General features: G+C 42.5%; 1 protein-coding gene across 2 annotated transcripts in view; it reads left to right on the top strand.

Annotated features, from left to right (window-relative positions):
- The window catches only part of ADAM9 (ADAM metallopeptidase domain 9), a 53,796-nt gene that overhangs the window by 13,855 nt on the left and 19,482 nt on the right, over positions 1 to 20,459 (top strand). For both annotated transcript variants that reach the window (XM_074940264.1, XM_074940265.1), the window contains exons 2-9: positions 7,133 to 7,230; positions 8,275 to 8,339; positions 9,545 to 9,623; positions 12,928 to 13,004; positions 14,033 to 14,222; positions 17,017 to 17,082; positions 17,626 to 17,697; positions 19,312 to 19,481. In XM_074940264.1, the coding sequence (XP_074796365.1) occupies positions 7,133 to 7,230; positions 8,275 to 8,339; positions 9,545 to 9,623; positions 12,928 to 13,004; positions 14,033 to 14,222; positions 17,017 to 17,082; positions 17,626 to 17,697; positions 19,312 to 19,481 (817 nt within the window). The remainder of the gene's footprint in view (positions 1 to 7,132; positions 7,231 to 8,274; positions 8,340 to 9,544; positions 9,624 to 12,927; positions 13,005 to 14,032; positions 14,223 to 17,016; positions 17,083 to 17,625; positions 17,698 to 19,311; positions 19,482 to 20,459) is intronic.

Genomic DNA, 20,459 nt, shown 5'->3' with positions numbered 1-20,459 from the left:
TGAGGTGTTGCATTGTGGGGACTGGAGTCCTGGTTCTGAGATTAGTCCCTCATATTCAGATCTCTTCTCCCATGAGGGGCCGAGCCAATTGCAGACAGTCCACTGAGAGATGTAGTCAGCTATTCTCTGCCTGAAGCCAAACTCCGTCAACACACTGAGAGGAGTTCAAGATGGGCTGGGCCATGGAAGCCAAAGTTTAATTTAGCGCTTAACTAGTTGCCATTGTACAGAGAGGCAAGAACCCATCTATCTGAGAGCACTTTAAAAAGGCCAAAGACATGCAGAGTATCATTTTGTGTGGGCAAAACAGACTTGGATAAACTCTCTGGTTTAAAACTGGGGGTGGTTTATGTTCGTGTCTTTGTTCTCAGTGAAGTATCCATTATTAAACATATGGTACAGTTCCTTTCTAGGTTTGCAAGGCAGAGCTAAGTATCTCATAGTAAGGGTGCCCTCCTTTTTGTCAACCCTTTCAACAACGATCCATTAGAGAGAAGCACAAAGCTGCACCATGGGTAAGTTGATTCCCCCCCCCCGTCTTGTGTCGGAAATGTCTGAACTGTGGTGCATAAGTTAATGTAGACAGAGCTCCCTGAAGGAGAGATCCATGTCCTTCTCTGTCTGTACAGTGCGGAGTGCTCTGAGCCGTCAGAGAACAGCAGGACTGATGCAGGAATCTACTAGTAAGAAAAACTCTCACAAACTTTTTCTTCACGGACAAAAAGGCTTCTTGGTTTTAATGAGAACTGACATGCCTTAGGATTTTATAATGAGATAACCAAGCGGAGACAAGGCACCCTTAGCTTTTACTGTAAAGTACCTAGGGAGGCTGAACCCTATATCCTTTGTCTGTTATGGATTTCACCTAGTTTACTTCATGGTAAAACTACAGAGCCTTGTCTCCAGTATGCTTTGACAGCAGGGTTGCTGCTGCCATGGTAAAACCACAGCTTGTTTGTCAGTGAAGACATAGCTCAAGTGTGAAGGGCCTCATAATTCTACAGGGACACCTGTGCTGAATCAAGAGCAGTCTCAGGGGACCCCCAACTTAGATCTAGAGAGTAGCCATGGTGACACAAGGCAGAGTTGTCAATGCAAAATGTTACTAGTCTGTGTATAACACACATGGACCCTGACCTCCCAAACTGACTGTTATTTGTTCAGAGCCAAATACTTGAACTGGAAAGGTACTCCAGAGTTAAAAATTTGCTGTCCTCTTAAAGGACCGTACCTGCTGAGCTCCATCAGCTGGACCACAGGACAGCAGTGCTTGGAATAAAAGGTTTTTTTGGGATGCGTGTGCAGTATTAGCATGGAGAGGCACTGTTAAACTGGCATGGTGCTTTAATAACTTGACATGTTTTGGCTTATTTTAATGCAAATCTCTGTTGGAGAGACTGTCTTACCCAACTTCTTCAAAATCCCTGCAGCAAGTGGCCAAGCAAAGAGCGCCGCCAGATGTTTAAATTTCAGTGCAGTTTGCTTGCACTGACGATGATGAGGGATGGTATTTTTAAAGGAGCCTAAAGAGTTGGTGACCCAAGTCCCATTGAATTTCAAACTCTGTTAGATGCCTTTTGAAAATTCCAGCCTACTCTCAAGTGATGGAGCAGGCCTCCAGTGGGAGAGTGCTTAAGTCATGGTGATGACCCAAAGTGTGACGTACAAAGCAATAAATACATCTGTAGTAGAAAGTGGAGTTGTTCTTCAAAGCTAAGCTGCTGCTTTAAAATAAGTGCTGTGTATTGGTAAATAGCTGCTCTATTCCTTTTCCTCCCATTGTGGCAAACAGCTAGTATGAGCTCCAGTTGGACTGTAGCTTATGGAAGATCCTCACTGATGATAAACTACAAGAATTGCAATGTAGTTTTGGAAATTGTTACAGGAAATAGAAGTATTTCCCTCCCTCTTTATTTTAGGTTTTAAAGCTTGTGCCCTTCTGGTGAGCTCATTGATTCCACCGTTATGTGCCAGTAAAATCTGTTGTACTTAAAACCCTTTGTAGCTCCCATAACCATCTTTCCAAGGGGAGGTTTCAGAGTAACAGCCGTGTTAGTCTGTATTCGCAAAAAGAAAAGGAGTACTTGTGGCATCTTAGAGACTAACCAATTTATTTGCACATAAGCTTTCGTGAGCTACAGCTCACTTCAGCATCCGATGAAGTGAGCTGTAGCTCACGAAAGCTTATGCTCAAATAAATTAGTTTCTAAGGTGCCACAAGTAGTCCTTTTTTTTTTTTTTTTTTTTTTTGGTATAAATCCTGTATGTAACAACAATATTCTATGCTAGACTCTCTCATGAAAGAGACTACGTCTTCATTATATATTGCATGCATTCAGTAAGTCCTTAAAATGCCCTTTCGTGACTTACTGTGCTTTAACAGCCTTTAACATGTAAAAGCTTTGACTGGTATTGCTGAATTTTGTAGGACTTGTTGCCTGGGTTTGCTGCTGCTACACCATGGGGAGGGAGAAAAGTAGGTTTTAGGAGCCTTTCTAGTATAATCTAGGGAGGCAGTGTGGCCTAGTGGAAAGACCATTGGACGTGGATTCAGGAGTTGTGGGGGTTCCATTCCCAGCTCTGCCACTGGTCTGCTGGGTGACCTTGGGCAAGTTCCTACCCCTCTTTGTGCCTCATTTTCCCCACATGTCATAATGGGGCTAATGATACTGATGCCTCTGTATAGTGCTTTGAAACATGATGAAAGGTGTAAGGTGTTGTTTGTATTTTAAGAGACTATCACGGATTGTCAAGTCTTGAATGAGCTTCTTATTTGAGACAGTCTGGATAACTTAGTTTATTACTGTCCACTTCTCAGGTGATCACTGTATTTTGTGGCAGTGCGTATTTGGAAGTCATTTTGTGGCCTGAAAGTTTTTATCTGGGTGGGTGGTGTTCTGACCTGTGCTCCCCTGCACTTGTCAGAAGCACCCTTTTCAGAAGGGGGTTGATCTCTTTAAAGATATGTTGCTGCCTTGGTAGTACAATACTTTCATGAACAATAGGCTGGTTGGCAGAATTTATTTTCTTCCTCTAGACAGGTCATTAAATGCTGAGTATAAGCTTCCTAGTTTGTCCCTCTTTGATGCATAAGGTTGGATAGTATCCTATATTTGTATGAAGAAGATACCATATCTGATATTAAGTATGCTGTCAGTTGTTGATACCTTTGTATCAATTTAAAAATAAAGGGTCTTAGATAAAAAGCCAGTTATAAGAGTCAATCTGGTTCCAGATTTATCATAGGTACTTGTCAAGGCTGAATACCCACTCTGTCACTCCAAGTGCAGAAAGTGGGGGCTGGCAAGGATTCTAAAAATTAATACTTGCCACTCCAGGCTTGTATTAAACTCCTAAGGTTACAGCTTCTCTCTGACCTCGGCTTGGTAAACGCTGCCACCATCCAAATGCAAAAAAACCCGTCCTTGGATCCGGGAAGGAACACTTGGGAATTCCTCCCTGTGGGGAACCCTCAAGCCCTTTCATGCCCCTTCAGGGGAAGAGCTGTGAAAGAAAACAAAGGAAATTAGCTGTGGCCACCAGCTAATCAAACAGCATATGCACAAACCTCTTAGGACACAAAAATCCAAATCCTTCTTAAAAAAGATAAATTTTATTAAAACAAAAAGGAAAAAAAAATACATCTGGAACTTAGACTGTTGCTAGATTTTAAAAGAGCAATCCCAAAAATTAAGAACCCAAAATAGCTTTCTTGGGGGTTCAGCTTAAAGGTTACAAGCAAACAAAAGCATCTGGGGGTTAGCACAGAGGAGATCCACAAGCCAAAATAAACCTGATTGCATTTATCTAAACGTGCCCTATCCAAATGATTCCTTCTAGGTATGGAAGATAATTTTTCATACCTCGTTCGAACTTTACACAGCATTACTGCTTATAGCATTGCTGTGCTGTCCCTGCTTCTCCAGAGAACAACAGAGAAAGGACAAAAAGAACAGGAGTACTTGTGGCACCTTAAAAAGAAAAGGAGGACTTGTGGCACCTTAGAGACCTCAGAGACTTAACAAATTTATTTGAGCATAAGCTTTCGTGGGCTACAGCCCACTTCATCGGATGCATAGAATGGAACATATCGTAAGAAGATATAAATATACATACAGAGAACATGAAAAGGTGGAATTAGCCATACCAACTGTAAGAGGCTAATTAATTAAGATGAGCTATTATCAACAGGAGAAAAAAACTTTTTTAGTGATAATCAAGATGGCCCATTTAGACAGTTGACAAAAAGGTGTGAGGATACTTAACATGACAAGTTTCAGAGTAGCAGCCGTGTTAGTCTGTATCCGCAAAAAGAAAAGGAGGACTTGTGGCACCTTAGAGACTAACCAATTTATTTGAGCATAAGCTTTTGTGAGCTACAGCTCACTTCATCAGATGCATTCAGTGGAAAATACAGTGGGGAGATGTATATACACAGAGAACATGAAACAATGGGTGTTACCATATACACTGTAATGAGAGTGATCAGGTAAGGTGAGCTATTACCAGCCCGAGAGCGGGGGGACGGACACGGACGGACCTTTTGTAGTGATAATCAAGGTGGGCCATTTCCAGCAGTTGGCACCCTGACAGCAGGATTGTCTGGCTATGTAGACTCCCTCCTGAGGCCCTTCACTACCAGCACTCCCAGCTATCTTCGAGACACCACTGACTTCCTGAGGAAACTACAATCCATCGGTGATCTTCCTGAAAACCCCATCCTAGCCACTATGGATGTAGAAGCCCTCAACACCAACATTCCACACAAAGATGGACTACATGCCGTCGGGAACAGTATCCCAGATAATGTCACGGCAAACCTGGTGGCTGAACTTTGTGACTTTGTCCTCACCCATAACTATTTCACATTTGGAGACAATGTATACCTTCAAATCAGCGGCACTGCTACGGGTACCCGCATGGCCCCACAGTATGCCAACATTTTTATGGCTGACTTAGAACAACGCTTGCTCAGCTCTCGTCCCCTAATGCCCCTACTCTACTTGCGCTATATTGATGACATCTTCATCATCTGGCCCCATGGAAAAGAAGCCCTTGAGGAATTCCACCATGATTTCAACAATTTCCATCCCACCATCAACCTCAGCCTGGACCAGTCCACACAAGAGATCCACTTTCCTGGATGCTATGGTGCTAATAAGCGATGGTCACATAAACCCCACCCTATACCGGAAACCTACTGACCGCTATTCCTACCTACATGCCTCCCAGCTTTCACCCTGACCACACCACACGATCCATTGTCTACAGCCAAGCTCTACGATACAACCCCATTTGCTCCAACCCCTCAGACAGAGATAAACACCTACAAGATCTCTATCAAGCATTCTTACAACTACAGTACCCACCTGCGGAAGTGAAGAAACAGATTGACAGAGCCAGAAGTCACCTACTACAGGACAGGCCCAACAAAGAAAATAACAGAACGCCACTAGCCGTCACCTTCAGCCCCCAACTAAAACCTCTCCAACATATCATCAAGGATCTACAACCTATCCTGAAGGACGACCCATCAGTCTCACAGATCTTGGGAGACAGGCCAGTCCTTGCTTACAGACAGCCCCCCAACGTGAAGCAAATACTCGCCAGCAACCACACACCACACAACAAAACCACTAACCCAGGAACCTATCCTTGCAACAAAGCCCGTTGCCAACTGTGTCCACATATCTATTCAGGAGACACCATCATAGGGCCTAATCACATCGGCCACACTATCAGGGGCTCGTTCACCTGCACATCTACCAATGTGATCTATGCCATCATGTGCCAGCAATGCCCCTCTGCCATGTACATTGGCCAAACTGGACAGTCTCTACGTAAAAGACTAAATGGACACAAATCAGATGTCAAGAATGATAACATTCAAAAACCAGTCGGAGAACACTTCAGTCTCTCTGGTCACTCGATTACAGACCTAAAAGCGGCAATTCTTCAACAAAAAAAACTTCAAAACCAGACTCCAAGGAGAGACTGCTGAATTGGAATTAATTTGCAAACTGCATACAATTAACTTAGGCTTGAATAGAGACTGGGAGTGGATGGGTCATTACACAAAGTAAAACTATTTCCCCATGAAAAAAGAAAAGGAGTACTTGTGGCACCTTAGAGACAAATTTTTTTGAGCGTCCGATGAAGTGAGCTGTAGCTCACGAAAGCTTATGCTAAAATAAATTTGGTAGTTGCTAAGGTGCCACAAGTACTCCTTTTGTTTTTGTGGATACAGACTAACACGGCTGCTACTCTGAAACCTATTTCCCCATGTCCCCCCCCGCTGTTCTCCAGACGTTCTTGTCAACTGCTGGAAATGGCGCACCTTGATTATCACTATAAAAGGTTCTCCTCCTCCCCCCGCCCCCCCATCCGCTCTCCTGCTGGTAATAGCTCACCTTACTTGATCACTCTTGTTACAGTGTGCATGGTAACGCCCATTGTTTCATGTTCTCTGTGTATATAAAATCTCCCCACTGTATTTTCCACTGCATGCATCCGATGAAGTGAGCTGTAGCTCACGAAAGCTTATGCTCAGATAAATTTGTTAGTCTCTAAGGTGCCACAAGTACTCCTGTTCTTTTAACATGACAAGTTTCTTTCCCCATTTTAAAAAATTCTAGCCTTCCCATTGGCTCTTTTGGTCAGGTGCCCACTCCTTTTCTTTTACCTGTGGGTTTGTTAACCTTTTACAGGTAAAGCAAGCAGAGAACAGACATCAAGAGGGATTTTACAGCTAACTGGCTGGCTGGGTGTTCATAAAAGGGAGCTACCCCCCACTTCATTTATTACCGTACTTATATGGCTCCCATTACTGTAGTATCTGAACACCTAACAATGTGTCTATCGTCATAACACCCAGGAGAGGTAGGGCAGTGCTATTGTCCTAATTCTACCAATAGATAACTGAGGCACAGAGAGGCTAAGTGACTTGTATTAGGTCACTCTGGGAGTCTGTGGCAGAGTAGGGAATTGAATCTGGGTCTCTCAAATCCCAAACTTGCACCTTAACCCGTGGACCATTCTTTCAAAGAGAAGTTGTTTTGTTCCGTGAGCATGGTCTGTCTGTTTTATTTCCTTAGTGACATGAATGTGGTGGCATTTGCTTTTTCTTTTCTAGGTTTCCAGCAGACCTCTCATTTGTCTTCCTATGAAATTATACATCCACAGAGGTTAACAAGAGAGCAGCGAGCGGCCTCCAATTCCTCCTCAGTACAGGTACATGGAAGTGTTTAAAATCATTCTCTGCTTCTGAATCAGCTTCGTCTAAAGTTGGCTCTAAAATCAGTTAGTCCATCCCCTGAACAATGTAACTGCAAATGATTGCAAGTATCCAGCCTCCCACAACATATGGAAGACGTTGTGCTGGCTTTCAGATGATGGTGGTTAGTGCGTTGTAGACCCATCAAGCCATGTAACTTGCCCAGAGTAGGACAGAGTCTGTGCACTTTTAAGGCACTTGAAGCTTAAACTGACTGTCACTTTGTCAGGATTAACAGGATTTCTGTGACCACGGCATGATGCTGTATCACAGATGACTTGCAGCTGACTGCGGTGGAAAGCCAGTGCTTGCTCATGTTGTGATAATTAATGTAGTCACAAGTGAATTTGAACTGTCACTTTAAATAAACAAATCCAAACCTACTGGGATAGTACCAGGCAGTGGAGAGAATAGGCCATGAATGACCAGAACATACATGCTGAAGGATGCAGTAATAAAAACCACATTGTCCTTTCCCAGCTGAGGAGATTATATGAAAAGCACTAAGCTTCTTTCCAGGAGACTTAGGATCATGCTATTGGTGGAATAATTAAACGCAGAAAGCTAATTTTGAAATGAGTGAGTTAGAACCACGCTGGGATTTGTGTCTGGAGTGTCATGTGACATAATAGGATCACCTGTATTTTGTTTATGCCTGCAGTCTGAAATCAGCAAAATGAAAAAGAATGGGAATTTCTTTATTAGCTCAGTCCCTTGGGTTTTGTGGGTGTAGAAATGGCCAAGGCAGGCAGTAATTTGCCTCACGGGTGTTTGGGAACTAAATGTATCTGAACTAAGAATGAACGCGCATAGTGATGACCTCACGGCTGAGTTATAGCAGCTGAATATAGGGTCTTAATGGCAGGGCTGATGGCGGTGACATTAGTGGCACATTTAGAGTAACTGGGCATGTGGGTGCTGTTTACCCCAGGGTTTTGGATGATGGCTGAGAGAGTGTTTTTGTTAGTACAATGTGTAAGTGTTCTCTTTTTTGTGTTCAGGACAAGGTGTCATATGTCATTCGCGTAGAGGGAAGGAAACACATAATTCACCTAGAAAAAAACAAGTAAGTCACTCGTCTTTCCCTCTGACTTCTGGTAACTCTGCCCTGGGATTATTCACTTCCTATCAACTGCATTAGATTTATACATGCTGTTTCCAGTTCTGGATGCTGTTTCCAGGTAACATGCTGTTTTCAGTCCTGGAGGTGGTGTGTCAGAAGTGTGTTTGCACATTGGCTCTGTTAAACCTGTAAAGGAAAACAGTTGAAAGTGGACTAACTCTCCCTCCCTCCCATCTCCCCACAGTAGGGTACCAACTAAACATTTTTCTGAGCTGCTTTGATGATCAGTCTCAAGTACAGGAAGTGACTTGCCCAAAAGGGATCTGGGCAGGGATTAAAAGGACATGATCTCACTTCAAAGAAACAAACAAAACACCTACCTTTTTTAGCTGCTGGCTTGTGACTTCTACAGTTTTATTTTTAAATTCTCTCCCTAGTTGCTGTGCTAAAGATCCACACAAATGAGGAAACTGGCTATACACACAATGCTATAATGTTCAGAGTAAACACACGCTGAACATAGAGATTTTTTTCTCTAGTCCTTGTACAGTGATTTTTAAGGGTTACTAGTAATAACAATAGGTTAAAATCAGTCAAAAGTGTTTTTTTTAAAGTTGATCTTCCTCATAATCAACATGTTGTAATAATAAACAAAAGAGACAATGTGGTCAAACTCACTAGGCTGTGGTGTCTCAGGCTGTCATTCATCAGATCCCTGGTCCTCAGAAGCATGGGAATTTGACTTCTCTGCTTTCTGGCTGCTTGGCCATCTCTGAATTCAGTACTGGGTCACCCTTTAAAAAAATATTTCCCAATATGCTTTCCTCCAAAACTGGAGATAGAGAAGCCAGCTGCAGCCAGTTGGCCTCTGACTGCTGCACTTTTCTATTCCCTGCCTTCTAGCTAGCGAGCATTTAGCTCTGTTTTGATGTTTTCTCTTGTCTTTTTGTGTTTCATCCCTGAGGAGGTGATAGATTCTTGCATTAAATATCCTATTTCAGTACCTTGAGTTTTGCCATAGTATAGTTACATAGAGGAATAGGTCCTAGTAACTGCATAATTCCTCAATGGTTCATGGGTTTGGTTTTTTTTAATATCAGTTTCCTTATTTCAATACAGATTTTTCAATACTGCCACTATTGTTGAGGATCTTTGTTTTCTTGTTGCATCAACATTTTTGTATTTCTCCCCTCCCCTCCTTTTTTCAGAGAATTTTTGCCCAAAGATTTCACAGTGTATACCTACAGTGAGGAAGGGAAGTTGCAGTCTGAAAATCCGGACGTGCAGGTGGGTTTTATTTCTTTTGTGTCCTTGTTGAAGCAGGGCGATTAGAACTTCATACAGCTGCATTTCTAAAGAGTAATGTATTACGAAACTGACTGGAGCGTCTTCTAAAGGAGTAGGTTCTAATCTGCAAAATGCACAGCACATTTCACTCCTCATCTGGGAAGATGCCTTGAATTTGGCCCCTGGCACGTAACAGTAGAAAAATCACACTTTTCTGTGATGGGCGGGAGGGTAGGCGGGTGGGTGGGTGCTCATGTTTTATTTAAAAAACTGAATTTTTCCTGTTTGTGTGTGGTTTTTTTTTTTTAAATCTTAATTTTTTTAATTAAAAAAGGAAATAGTTGTTTTGATTAGCCACTGAGCGTCTTTTCTGATTATATTCTGGTTATACTGGTGTTTCAAAACTGTAAATACAAGAGCAACGTAATGTTTCTATTGTTCGCTGAATGCCACCTCCCCTTGCAGGGCGTTAGTCCTGTCTGTCAGGTGTCAGAGCAATCAAGGGGGGCAAAACACCCTGTTGGGGGTTCACTTTAGTGACTCTCAGATACAACTCTTTATGGCACTTTGACGCAGTATAAAACCAGATATAGAATATAATGACTTCCATGGACTGTCTCCCTCTTAGCCATACTCCTTCCCCAACTGCTTGGATCATTAAATGTTTGGGATCCTATAGCACTAGTGGTCCCTGGATTATAATCAGAACTGCTTAACTAGAAAAAGTGTGCACAACTCTTCTCCCCATATGGGCAAGCTGCTGCTGCGACAGCTTCCACCCTCTTTGCTTCACCACATGGCCATTAGACATTACATTTTCAAAGAATGATTAACTGGTTTCATGGAACAAACACAAATGGTGCCTCATGTCATAACAAATATATGCACATTTTACTTTCTCCACCCTCCCATTGTTTAAAATAAGTCTGCCCTGTTGTTTGTGTGTCTGGTGTGATGCACAGTATCTCTTGCCTGGAAATGGAGCAGCTGAGTGTTTAGGAAAAAGAAAAGGAGGACTTGTGGCACCTTAGAGACTAACCAATTTATTTGAGCATGAGCTTTCGTTTTTCCCCCTTTTCCTTTCTATGGAAAAGGCAGGTACTTGAATCTGAGGAGGAACACAGTTTGTGCTTATAGTGAGGCTTTAGTTCAGCCAGAGGCTATGACAAGCCCTGTTGCTCTGGGGGATTATTACATGCTTTAAGAACTTTGTAAGGCACCAGGCCAAAGAACAAATGATTTCAGCTGCCTGACAACTACAGTGATCTCCAAAATATGTCTGCTAGAGAACAGAGCTACAGCTGCAATGCAGTGAACATTCTGTGTGGCACAGAATGAAATGCATTTGCCTTGCACTTGCCCCCGAGGATAATTTACAAAACCGGGCCAGGTAGAGTACAGAGCATGTTGGACATGCTTCTGTATGGGTTTTTGTGATGGGGGTGTGATGTAAATCTTGTGTATTTAGTGGGCTGTGAAACTACATGTTTCGCTCCCAGGGGATGGAATTGCTGCATTAGAATGGATCGTTTTGTGTCTTCTCCTGGGATCTCTTTGGAAGTCAAGCTTGAGTGGATAATGGCTTTCATCTGGCATTGTTCTGTTTTCCTGACAGTGCCTCGTCAGGGCTGGTTGAGGCGTGTTTAGGCAGCACAAAGTGTCTATCCATTGGCAATAATAGCAGATGTTTACCTCGCTCTAGCCAGAGAGAGGCTATACACAAGCCAAAGGGTGTATCATGCAAAATTCATTCCTGGAAGGCTGAATGGCTCACTGGCAGGGCTTAAATTCAGCTGGAGCTGACCAGAGCGGAGCTCCAGTAAATATTTTCAAACCTGCAGGAGTCTCGGTGCCCTGGGGCTCCAGGAAATACTCGGGGAGAATTTAAGCCCTGCTCACTGGCTCACAGCAACTGGGCTGAGCTTCAAATATTTATTGGGGTGGGGGGGGTGGGAAGGGGAGAACAAACAACGTTGAAGTTGGACAACTCGGCTTCAAGTCCAGAGACTGTTCACAGATGGTGTTTCTGAGCCTGGTTGATTAATACTAGAACAGACATTCAACAGAGTAGACTTCAGTGTAGACATACCTGTAAAATCTTAAAACTCTACAGCAGCACAGCTGTGCCACTATGGTTGTGCCTCTGTAGTGTTTCAGTGTAGACCAGTGGTTTTCAATCTTTTTTCATTTGCACACTCCTAAAAAATTTCAAATGGAGATGCAGGCCCCTTTGGAGATGTTAGACCTCGTCTGCAGACCCCAAGGAGTCTAGGGGACATAGATGGAAAACCACTGGTGTAGACACTACTTACACTGACAGGTAGGATTCTCCCATCAGTGTAGCTAATCCACTTCTTTGAGATGTGGTATCTAGTTTGACAGAAGAATTCTTCCGTCAACCTAGCGCTGTCTACACAGGGACTTAGGTTGGCTTAACTACTCCGCTTAGAGGATGGATTTTTTGCACCCCATAGTGATGTAGTTATGCTGATGTAATTTTCTAGTGGAGGCCGCCAGGCCTAAGAATATATTTGCTACTGTTCAGGTAAGCGAGCGAATGGGGTGGGATTTAGCCTGGTCTGCACTAGAAAATTAGATTGCCATAACTATGTTGCTCAGGGGTGTGAAAAATCCACATGCCTGAGTGGCGTATTTAAGCTGACCAAAGTCCCTGTGGAGATTGCGCTAGGTCGATGGAAGAATCTTCTGTCAACCTAGCTGCTGCTGCCTCTTGGGGAGGTAGATTACCTACACCCAGGGCTTAAATTCTCATAGAGTATTTCCCAGAGCCCTCCCCGTGCCATGAAAACTCCAGGGGGGTTGAAAATATTTACCGGAGCTCTGCTCCATACGGCTCCAGCTGAATTTAAGCCCTGCCTACACTGACAGGAGAATTGTACGTGGTGTCTACACTGAAGTGCTACAGTGGTGTAGCTACACTGCTGTAGTGTTTTAAGTGTACATGTACCCTTAGACAATTCAGTAGTGCTGAATTGCTGGTCCTGTTGGGCTGAGAAATGGACATGCAGTTATGGTACAAGGAGGCTGGCTTTCATTGTGTTTAATAATAATACAAGAGTCCTAGAGCGCCTGGTATTTAGATTAATAACTCCCCATGTTTACCTATGTGGAGGATAAACACATATATGGTACCATCCCATGCACGCATTTCTTCAGGCTAGGGAAGGAGATCTCTTCCTACCATTAGTGCAGCAAGGTGAACAATAGCAGCAGCAGTTGTAGTCAGTTGCATTGTGTATGTATAGAAATAATACATAATTCATTTCTTTATTTTTTCCCTTAGGATCACTGCCATTATCAGGGATATGTGGAGGGGATACCAGATTCCATCGTAACTGTCAGCACTTGCTTTGGACTCAGGTAACAGAACACGTCTTGTGTATGTAGTTATCACAACTATGCATTGTTATAATTCGGTTCTCTGAAACAGAATATTATTCTCCCTCTGACTTAATTAGTTTTGAGCCAAACTGTATTTCATCTTCCAGAGTAACAGCCGTGTTAGTCCGATGAAGTGAGCTGTAGCTCACGCGCAAATAAATTGGTTAGTCTCTAAGGTGCCACAAGTACTCCTTTTCTTTTTGTATTTTGTATTTTTGTATTTTGTGTTTCTGTTGATGCTGGGCTGCATGAGAGTATTGTGTTTAATTAATACCATCATGTTTTTGCAGTCTTTTGTTGATACAAAACTAACATTATTTGATTGGTGGGACTATAACCGTTTGTCCTCAAAAATTCCAATCCAGAATTTCTCCCCACCCCTCCAAAACAACTGACTTCACTGTTCAGCCATCAGTAAATCCAACAGAAATTGTTGCATCTGTTCTTAGTATTTTTACAACCTTGTATAGAAAGTTAATTTAAATGATCATTTTTGTATTGTATGCAATTATTTAGTGTTAGGGAGTTTTTAAATAAAATCTTGATTAGCAATTTTACTGAGACTTGATGCTTAAAGTGTTTTATGATCAACTTTAATTTGAAAAAATCTTTGACTTGAGGTAATTTCAGCACCCTTAGTTTTTTCTTGATTTGTCTATTATTGACATTCACATCACTGCTCTTTACTGCTTTGGCAACATTAACTGAACTGAAACATTTCTGTTTTCAGAGTCTGTGATTAAGGCCCCGATACTGCAAACTCTTATGAATATGCTTAATATGACACACGTGGGTTGTTCCACTGAAGTCATGAGGCTGCTTGTATGCTTAAAGTTAAGCACAGTGCACAACTGTCTGCAGGAGTGGGGCCAAGCTTTATTCTACATTTCTTTCTGTAATATGTTTGTTGTTCCCTCCTCCATCCTTCCCAAATGTCTGGATAACGGCAGCCTCTGGATTTAGTCTAGTAGTTGCTTGGCGGTAATGTGTATTCATTCGATTGTTAGGGGACTGCTGCAAGTGGAAAATGTCACATATGGAATTGAGCCGATGGAGTCCTCCTCTGGCCTCAAACACATTATATATCGAATGGAGAATGTGAAGAAGGAGCCCATGATGTGTGGAGTTAACAACACAGACCCTGAAAGAGAACACACAGAGGATGAGCACCCTCCCAGCATCACTCAGTTGCTGCGAGTGAGTATTCTAGTGTCCTCTCTACACTGCAATTTGGAATTGCTTTTATGACTGTTCAACTAATAAGACGGAAATGGTGTATCAGGTTTCTCTCAGAGCTGACCACAGTTAAGGATTCTGACAGGCATTTTTCTACCTGCTGTAAGAACTCCATAGGTCTATCATATCTGAACAAAATGGTTACAGTTTCCTCCAGGTTGTATTCATACAAAAGAAGTAGCAAGGTTGCTGTAGGAGAGATTGAGGTTTGTTGACAGAGCTGCATGATGGGGGATGATGAGCGCAGGAATGCGGCTGTCCGGATTGAGGCTCATCAGCAGAGTTCTGTATCAGAAGCCAGAATGGCATTGGCCTTGCTGAAACTGGGACTGTAACTTTGATGGTTATGAGAATGGTGTAACAAAGTTTGTTCGGGGTTTCTTGTTTCACTTAGTTTAAATTTGACTAAAAAGATGGGAGCGATAAAATGTGTGAGGCATGTGAAAAACATGTATGTTTGTTCTCTTTACAGCATTTGTTAGCAGCTACTAACAGTTACTATTTATCACAGCTACTGCCATTTTCCCTGCTTAATCTGCAGAGAAATATGTGTTGCCTTTCTAAAAAAACATGAATGGGAATAAAAAAAAATCCCTTACTTTCAAAATTTCGCAGGACTTACTGGTTATGTGGCCAGTCTTTAGTCAAAAACATGTGCAGAACAATTATTACTTTGCATGAGGTTTTTTTAGTTGGCTTTGTCTTTTGGGTGTGTTTTGGATGTGCAGAAAGAATAGCAAACATGGCAGGCGACCAGCTTGGCTTAACAAAGAAATCTTCGGTGAGCTTAAACACAGAAGGGAAGCTTACAAGAAGTGGAAACTTGGACAGATGACTAGGAGGAGTATAAAAATATTGCTTGAGCATGCAGGGGTGTAATCAGGAAGGCCAAAGCACAATTGGAGTTGCAGCTAACAAGGGATGTGAAAGGTAACAAGGGTTTCTACAGGTATGTTAGCAACAAGAAGGTGGTCAGGGAAAGTGTGGGACTCTTACTGAATGGGAGAGGCAACCTAGTGAACACATCTGCCAAGTTCAGATCCCAGACTGCTGTACTGGGCAGCACAGTATGGGGAGGGGTGAGCAGCCCTCAGTGGTGAAAGAACAGGTTAAGGACTATTTAGAAAAGATGGACATGCACAAGTCCATCAGGCTGGATGCATGCATCCGAGGATGCTGAGGGAGTAGGCTGATGTGATTGCGGAGCCATTGGCCATTATCTTTGAAAACTCGTGGCGATCGGGGGAGGTCCCGGACGATTGGAAAAAGGCAAATATAGTGCTCATCTTTAAAAAAGGGAAGGAGGAGAATCTGGGGAACTACAGCCTCAGTCCCTGGAAAAATCATGGGGCAGGTCCTCAAGGAATCCATTTTGAAGCACTTGGAGAAGAAGGTGATCAGGAACAGTCAGCATGGATTCACCCAGGGCAAGTCATGCCTGACCAACCTGATTGCCTTCTATGATGAGATAACTGGCTCTGTGGATATGGGGAAAGCGGTGGACATGATGTATCTTGACTTTAGCGAAGCTTTTGATACGGTCTCCCACAGTATTCTTGCCAGCAACTTAAAAAAGTATGGATTGGATGAATGGACTATAAGGTGGATAGAAAGCTGGCTAGATCAGCTGGCTCAACGGGTAGCGATCAATGGCTTGATGTTAGTTGGCAGCTGGTATCAATTGGAGTGCCCTGGGGTTGGTCCTGGGGCCAACATTTTCATTAATGATCTAGATGATGGGATGGATTACACCCTCCGCAAGTTTGCGGATGATGCTAAGCTTCGGGGAGAGGTAGATACGCTGGAGGGTAGGGATAGGGTCCAGAGTGACCTAGACAAATTGGATTGGGCCAAAAGAAATCTGATGAGGTTCAACAAGGACAAGTGCAGAGTTCTGCACTTAGGACGGAAGAATCCCATGCTTTGCTATAGGCTGGGGACCGACTGGCTAAGCAGCAGTTCTGCAGAAAAGGACATGGAGATTACAGTGGATGAGAAGCTGCATATGAGTCAACAGTGTGCCCTTGTTGATAAGAAGGCTAACGGCATATTGGACTGGATTAATAGGAGCATTGCCAGCAGATCAAGGGAAGAGATTTGAGGCCACATCCAGAGTATTGCACCCAGTTTTGGGCCCTCCCGTACAGAAAGGATGTGGACAAATTGGAGAGAGTCCAGCAGAGGGCAACGAAAATGATTAGGGGGCTGGGGCACATGACTTATGAGAAGAGGCTGAGGGAACTGGGATTATTTAGTCTTCAGAAGAGAAGCATGAGGGGGGATTTGATAACAGCCTTCAACTACCTGAAGGGGGGTTCCAAAGAGGATGGAGCTCGGCTGTTCTCAGTGGTAGCAGATGACAGAACAAGGAGCAATGGTCTCAAGTTGCAGTGGGGGAGGTCTAGGTTGGATATTAGGAAAAACTATTTCACTAGAAGGGTGGTGAAGCACTGGAATGGGTTACTTAGGAAGGTGGTGGAATCTCCATCCTTCGAGGTTTTTAAGGCCTGGCTTGACAAAGCCCTGGCTGGGATGATTTAGTAGGGGTTGGTCCTGCTTTGAGCAGCAGGTGGGACTAGTTGACCTTCTGAGGTCTCTTCCAACCCTAATCTTCTATGATTCTATGATTACATTCGTAAAGCACTTGTTTTACTGCGTGTGAAATATGAGCATGGATTAGGATGAGCTCACTTTGTTTATACAGATGAACTTGTTGACTACAAAGAAAATGTGTGTTTTTTCTTCCTGTTTGCAGAGGAAGAGAGCTATACTGCCCCAGACAAGATATGTGGAGCTGTTCATAGTTGTGGACAAAGAAAGGGTAGGATTATATATTGGTTTTTCCTTAGTTCTTTGCTTATGGTGGAGGGCTCAGAAGTAACTTAAACACCCACACCCCAAATAATTATAAAACATTTTAAGGCAGAGTAATAATGTACCTTTTTGTACTAAAACATTCTTTCAGCCCTCATTATTACAAATGGATTTATTAAGGGACAATACCAGACATAACCTAGACAATTCAAATATATACAATGTTACTACCATTGCAAAATAGGATATACAGTAAAACTTCAGAGGGTCAGAGCTTTACAGTCATGGATTCTAATGGTCAAAGGAGAATATTTCCCTTTCTGTTCTGCCTCTCTTGAACAGATGATGATCTGACTCCATCTGTAAATGTGCTGCCTACTAGTTTGCCCTCTTCTAGTGCTTTTTTTCTGACAGCAGTTCCAGGCTTTATCTTCCAAACATGAAACTTGGAGCCTGACAATAATACTTAAAATATGTTGTTCTTCCTCTTGTGTCTTATAATCATGTCAATCACGTCTTATTTCCATTAATAAATCTCTTTATATTGCAGTATGAGCTGTTGGGTAGGAGTGAAACTGCTGTGAGAGAAGAGATGGTGCATCTAGCAAATTACCTGGATAGTGTAAGTTAAAGCTATACTGTGTCTAAATTGACAATATTATTGAATGTTGTAGCCTTGCAACTTAAGTATTTAATTTTATAAACTGACCACCTTGGTCTGTTATCTTGCCAGAATCCTGCTAAGCAGGGTCAGGACCTGGTTAGTAAGTGGATGAACAAGGGAAATCCAGTGTCCTATTGGAAGTGATGTTGATGATTCAGTGGGAAGCACTCCCCCTTGGAGTTACCGTTTGTCAGGGTTCCCCCCCCCCACTTTGAACTCTGGGGTACAGATGTGGGGACCTGCATGAAAGACCCCCTAAGCTCATTTCTGACAGCTTAGGTTAAAAACTTCCACAAGGCACAAATCCTTTCCTTGTCTTTGGACGGTATTGCTGCCACCACCAAGTGATTTAGACAAAGATTCAGGAAAAGGACCACTTGGCGTTCCGATTTCCCCAAAATATCCCCCCAACCCCCTTCACTCCCTTTCCTGGGGAGGCTTGAGAATAATATACCAACCAATTGCCTTTAATAAAAGTACATACCAGACCCTTTATTTTTAGGACACTAAAATCAACCAGGTTCTTAAAAGAAGAACTTTATTATAAAGAAAAAAGTAAAAGAAGCATCTCTGTAAAATCAGGATGGAAGGTAATTTTACAGGGTAATAAAAAGATTTCCCCTCTAGGCTCAACTTCAAAGTTACTAAAACAGGAATAAACCTCCCTCTTAGCATAGGGAAAATTCACAGGCTAAAACAAAAGATAATCTAACGCATTTCCTTGCCTTTACTTACAAATTTTGTAATCTTAGATGCTTATTTCAGGTACGGGTTTAGGAGATGTTTTTTTCCTGCCTGGTCCCTCTCTCTGTCCCGAGAGAGCACAAACAACCCCCTCCCCCGCCCCCCCCAGATTTGAAAGTATCTTCTTCCCTTATTGGTCCTTTTGGTCAGGTGCCAACCAGCTTATTTGAGCTTCTTAACCCCTTACAGGTAAAGGAGGGATTTTATGTTACCCTTAGCTGTATTGTTTATGACACCGTTGAACCGACAACATCTCACCATGGAGCTAGAGGGAGCTGTAAGGTGGTGGTAGTATTTATTTACCAAGGATTGAGGTGGATTCTCCATAACTGGAAATCTTGAAATCAAGATTGTTTGTTTTTATAAAAGATATTCTTGAGTTCAACCACAACTATTGGTTTTGAAGCAGGAATTAATTCAGGGAAGCGTGATGGCCTGTATTATCCAGGTGAGGTCAGACTAGATGATCACGGTTGTCTCTTCTGGCCTTAAGAACTATGGATCTGTTGTGTTCTGTTTTAATTTGACTTTGGTTTGCTGGGGACGCTATTGGTTCGTGTTCAGGATCCTTTCTATTTGTCTATCTTTGTTTTTTCTGTAGCACCCTATCACTGTGGTATATAGGCACTAGTCCTTTAGCCTACTAAAATTTATTAGCAGGACATATATGATTTGGAAAACTGACATTCATATTACATCGGAAAACTGAAAAATTAGATTTTGGTACTGTGATTATATATAATATTAAAAAACAATTTATCCTATGGCATGCTCAGATCTGGCCATCCTCAGCTTTGCTCTGCATTCCCCTTTTCTTTGCCTTTTCAGATGTACATTATGCTGAATATTCGCATCGTGCTGGTTGGCTTGGAGATTTGGAAGTATGAAAACTTGATTAGCACAGACGGAAGTGCAGGCGATGTGCTGGGGAACTTTGTACAGTGGCGAGAGAAGAATCTTGTCACGCGTCGACGACATGACAGTGCCCAGTTTGTTCTGTAAGTGCTGGGAATCTTTTTCCCCATCCAGAAATAATTTTAGGAAAGGGCTTTGCCAGGAGAGTTTGCTTACTTGTATTAACATGTAACTACAGACATAAAGGTTACATTAAATGAAGATTCCATGATAACGGCTTTACTGTGAGCAGTCGGAAACAATCTGCTGCACGTGCTGTTTACTGAAGCAGTGAGAACATTCAGCACCAACTTGTTCCTGACAAATGGGGATATCACTAAAATTAGAGGTTTCAGAGTAGCAGCCGTGTTAGTCTGTATTCGCAAAAAGAAAAGGAGGACTAGTGGCACCTTAGAGACTAACCAATTTATTTGAGCATAAGCTTTCATGAGCATTCGATGAAGTGAGCTGTATGCTCAAATAAATTGGTTAGTCTCTAAGGTGCCACTAGTCCTCCTGTTCTTTTTCCTAAAATTAGAACAATTTTTGGATTGTTCCAAACTTGATGCTGTTTAATTTCTCTTATTACCAAGCTCACAGCTGTGGGTGACTTCACAGATAAGCCTTTGTCACATCATTTATTGGATAGACTTGTAGATCTAGGGCTTTTCCCTTGAAGTCCATAATTATCACAGCTGTAGAGTGTTGAATGTTGTGGTTTAATGGAGCACAAGCTGTTTCTGTAATCAATGTCCAGAAGCTCGTTACATGGTTTGAGCCTTACTGTGTAGAATTAGCTTGTTTCTCCATGTCACTGGCACTTTTGCATCATTGCACTATTAGCATCACTTTCTTAAGCTGGAGTTTGTTTAATATTTGGAAGCCACATGTGGGACATTCTTGTTACTAAAATAATCTGTAGCATACTGTACTGAGATCACATGATGTAGGCTTGGTAACTTACAATGTGTCAGAGGGCAGTTTGGCAGGTAGCTCCTTCCAGCAAATTTATTTCACACAAAAAAAGCTTGATATTATAAAGTTTGATATTAGACTTCGCTGTACTCTTGCCTGTTATGCAA

Source organism: Natator depressus, chromosome 26 (assembly GCF_965152275.1).
Source record: "Natator depressus isolate rNatDep1 chromosome 26, rNatDep2.hap1, whole genome shotgun sequence".
Taxonomy (NCBI): Eukaryota; Metazoa; Chordata; order Testudines; family Cheloniidae; genus Natator; species Natator depressus.
Note: the sequence above shows the minus strand (reverse complement) of the source record. Positions and strands in the feature narration are given on the sequence as shown.